We start from the raw sequence: 2,996 nt of genomic DNA on the forward strand, positions 1-2,996 counted from the left end.
TAGCACACGACGTTACGCCACACGCAGGCATTCAACACCCTGAGTAACCGATTGTAACCGATTATCGGTTACTTGGGTCCAACCGATGATGATTACAAAATTACAACCGATTGACAACACTAGTATCAGCATTGCTTAACACTGCTTCCAATCACAGCAGGTTCTACAACTGACTTCGGTTATCATTCTCTCTCTCTCTCTCTCTCTCTCTCTCTGGCTCTCTCTCTCTGGCTCTCTCTCTCTCGCTCTCTCTCTCTCTCTCCCTCTCTCTCTCTTTGTCTCCGACTCTCTCTCTGCCTCCCCCCTCTCTCTCTGTGTGTCTGCCTCTCTCTCGCTCTATCCTAACCACTCTCAGTCCTCTCGACTCTTTCCTATACCTGACAACGCTCCGTGTTTGTTTCATCTCAGAGCATGTTTGACACGCCGACGAGCAATAAGAGGAAGCACGTGCTGCCCTCCCCTGAGCCGTCACCAGAGGGCGCCTACATCGGCCAGCACTCGCAGGGCATCGGCGGCCACTACGCCGACTCCTACAACAAGCGCCGGCGGATGATGGACAGCGCCATCTACCAGTAGGTGTGCCGACCCCGAGCGCAGACGCGGTCGCACCGGGCGACCGTACGAGCACAGACGCGGTTGCCTGGGCAACAGGACGTGGGCGGACGCGGTCGCCCAGAGCGACTGACCGCACGTGGGCTCGGCTGCGGTCAAAAGATGCTCGCGTTTTTGGCCGGAGAGCGTGACGCGGGACGCAACTTCGGCTGTGAAGGCGGCGCGGGACGTGACGCGTGCCGCCGCCCCCCCAGAAGAGAGAGAGAGAGAGAGAGGAGAGACGTGCGTACTGTCTAGCTTAGCTTGCCAACGTAGCGTGGTATCCGTCCTCTCTATGGCAAACTTTCCCCTGTCTGCATTGCGCATGGGACATGTCTAGCAGGGCGCGTTGTCGTAACTGCATCTTGGATTGGACGTTTGTTGGAGATGCGCAGAGGGGGAAGGTTTCCGTGGGGAGGTGTGTATAGCATGATGCATCACTCACCACAAGTGTCCTTACGAACGTCTGCTAAACAGAGGTGTGTGTACAATTTCAATGTCGTTCGTGGTCTCTGTGTCGTGCGACTCCAGCGGGAGAATTTAGACGTAGAATCGTGTAAATTGCGCCGTTCGACGTTTTGGCCGTGTGACACGCGCCGCACGCAAAAGAGAATTTTGCGGATCAGCGGTATCTGAAAGCCCGGCGGCGCGTGTTAGAGTTAACTCGTAACTAGTAGTTGTAGTTATGAATAATTTTTGGGGGGGGGATTACGTGATGAAGATTATGACGAATTTGTTTAATTCTTAACTTCGGGACAAATTGCAACACTTTTTTTGCTATTCTGGTTTTCAAGTCGGCTAGTTTACTTTTTTGATAGGAAGTGCCACACGCGAAAGACGTTTGTTGTAAAGTGTGCCGGAATATATATATATATACCGATTTGGTAACGAATAAAATGTGTTTTTTAACAACGTTGATTCTTTAGCCACCTGGGATGCGCACTGCCACGCACTTTAGACGCAGTAGAGAAAGGTGACGCCACTTTCCACGTGTTTTCACAACTATTGTATCCAGTTCGTTTACACTTATCTTTCGTTTATTGCCGGTTTGCGTGCGTTTCAGATAGATTCGACCCTGGCGTACGTGGGTGCGTGTGTACGTGTGTGGGATCAAGTAGGGAGTGATATGTACCATATATGTAGCCACTACCTTACAGAACTACCCTGCTGGTTTTGTATTTCGGTAATGTTATATATATTTTAATGCAAAAAAAAGAAATAAACAGTGTAAAATCAACTATTATCATGTAACATGACTACTGTGTCTGTAGATTTAGACTAATAGCTCTTAAAACGTAACGGTACTCACTGAAAATGGTAAATTATGCTGTGTTATGCGCTCGTCTGTCTGATTTATGGGCGCAGCCATTTTGAATGACGTCACGGATCCAGGAATAGTAGTACCGCACTGAAGGCTATTTTGTGGCACAAAAAGGTGTTACTGACAAATGCCTATTTGTTACGGAAAAATCCAATAATTATTACTGATGATCATCAGATGGGGTTGGCAGGTCTGTGTAACTATACACTATTTTGTAACAACGATATTTTTACAACAAATTGCTTCCTATTTTAGCCAGTTATCTCTCATTCTTTCTTTTCTCTTTCTTATTTTTCTTCTCACTCCATCCCTCCTCCCCCCTTCCTCCTCCATTCTCCCTCCTCCCTCCTCTGCTCCCTCCTCTTCTATTCTATCGTAACAATACGATCATAACAACTTCACAGGTGAACCGGCCGAATGGTGAACATCTCCTCAATGGCTTGCTGAAATCCGTCGGTGGCGCCACCAAGCACGTGGCGACGATGCCCGGTATCATCAACCCCCTCGCCGGCATGCCGCCCCCGCCGGTGCCGCCCCCTAGCGGTGTCGACAACCTCGTCGCCACGCAGCAGACGCTCATCAACCTGCTGCTGCAGCAGAATGCGATGCAAGGAGGCGGTGGTGGCGGCGGCGCGGGCGGTGGCGCCCCCGCTGCGCACCTCCTCGCCTCGCACCTCGGCGGCGGCGGCGGGTACGCGCACGCCGCGTGTCTGCCGGCGGAGGTTCGTGCGATGATGGCAGCGCAGCAGCAGCAGTCCTCCTACCCTGCCGCCGTCTCCGTCGCCGCGGGGGGGCAGGTTCACGGCCCCGGCGGCGACGACGGCTCGGAGCCACTCGTATCCAGCATGGAGATGATGGTGAACCGCGCGGCGGCGCAGCAGGCAGGGGGCGCCGGCGGGCACAAGGTCGTGATGAGCCAGGCGTTGAGCGCGTACACGATGCAGCAGGGACACACGATGCAGCAGGCGGCCGCCCTGCAGGGGGCGCTGTCGCAGCTGGGCGGAGCCAACGGACTGCTGCCGAACGGCCAGGTAGGACCGAGCGTGGAGGGAGCGATGTGGGGGAGGGTGTGAGAGAGATGGGG

At 53.5% G+C, this 2,996-nt stretch overlaps 1 protein-coding gene across 1 annotated transcript in view; it reads left to right on the top strand.

Annotated features, from left to right (window-relative positions):
• LOC106811202 (ribonucleoprotein PTB-binding 1-like) overlaps window positions 1–2,647 on the top strand; it is a gene marked incomplete in the record, with an annotated part of 75,655 nt that extends 73,008 nt beyond the window's left edge. Inside the window, 2 exon segments of the mRNA XM_014814754.1 lie at window positions 2,317–2,603; window positions 2,635–2,647. Of these exon segments, the coding sequence (XP_014670240.1) occupies window positions 2,317–2,603; window positions 2,635–2,647 (300 nt within the window).
• Between the last annotated feature and the right edge of the window lie 349 nt (window positions 2,648–2,996).

This window comes from Priapulus caudatus, unplaced genomic scaffold (assembly GCF_000485595.1).
Source record: "Priapulus caudatus unplaced genomic scaffold, Priapulus_caudatus-5.0.1 Scaffold514, whole genome shotgun sequence".
NCBI lineage: Eukaryota > Metazoa > Priapulida > Priapulimorpha > Priapulimorphida > Priapulidae > Priapulus > Priapulus caudatus.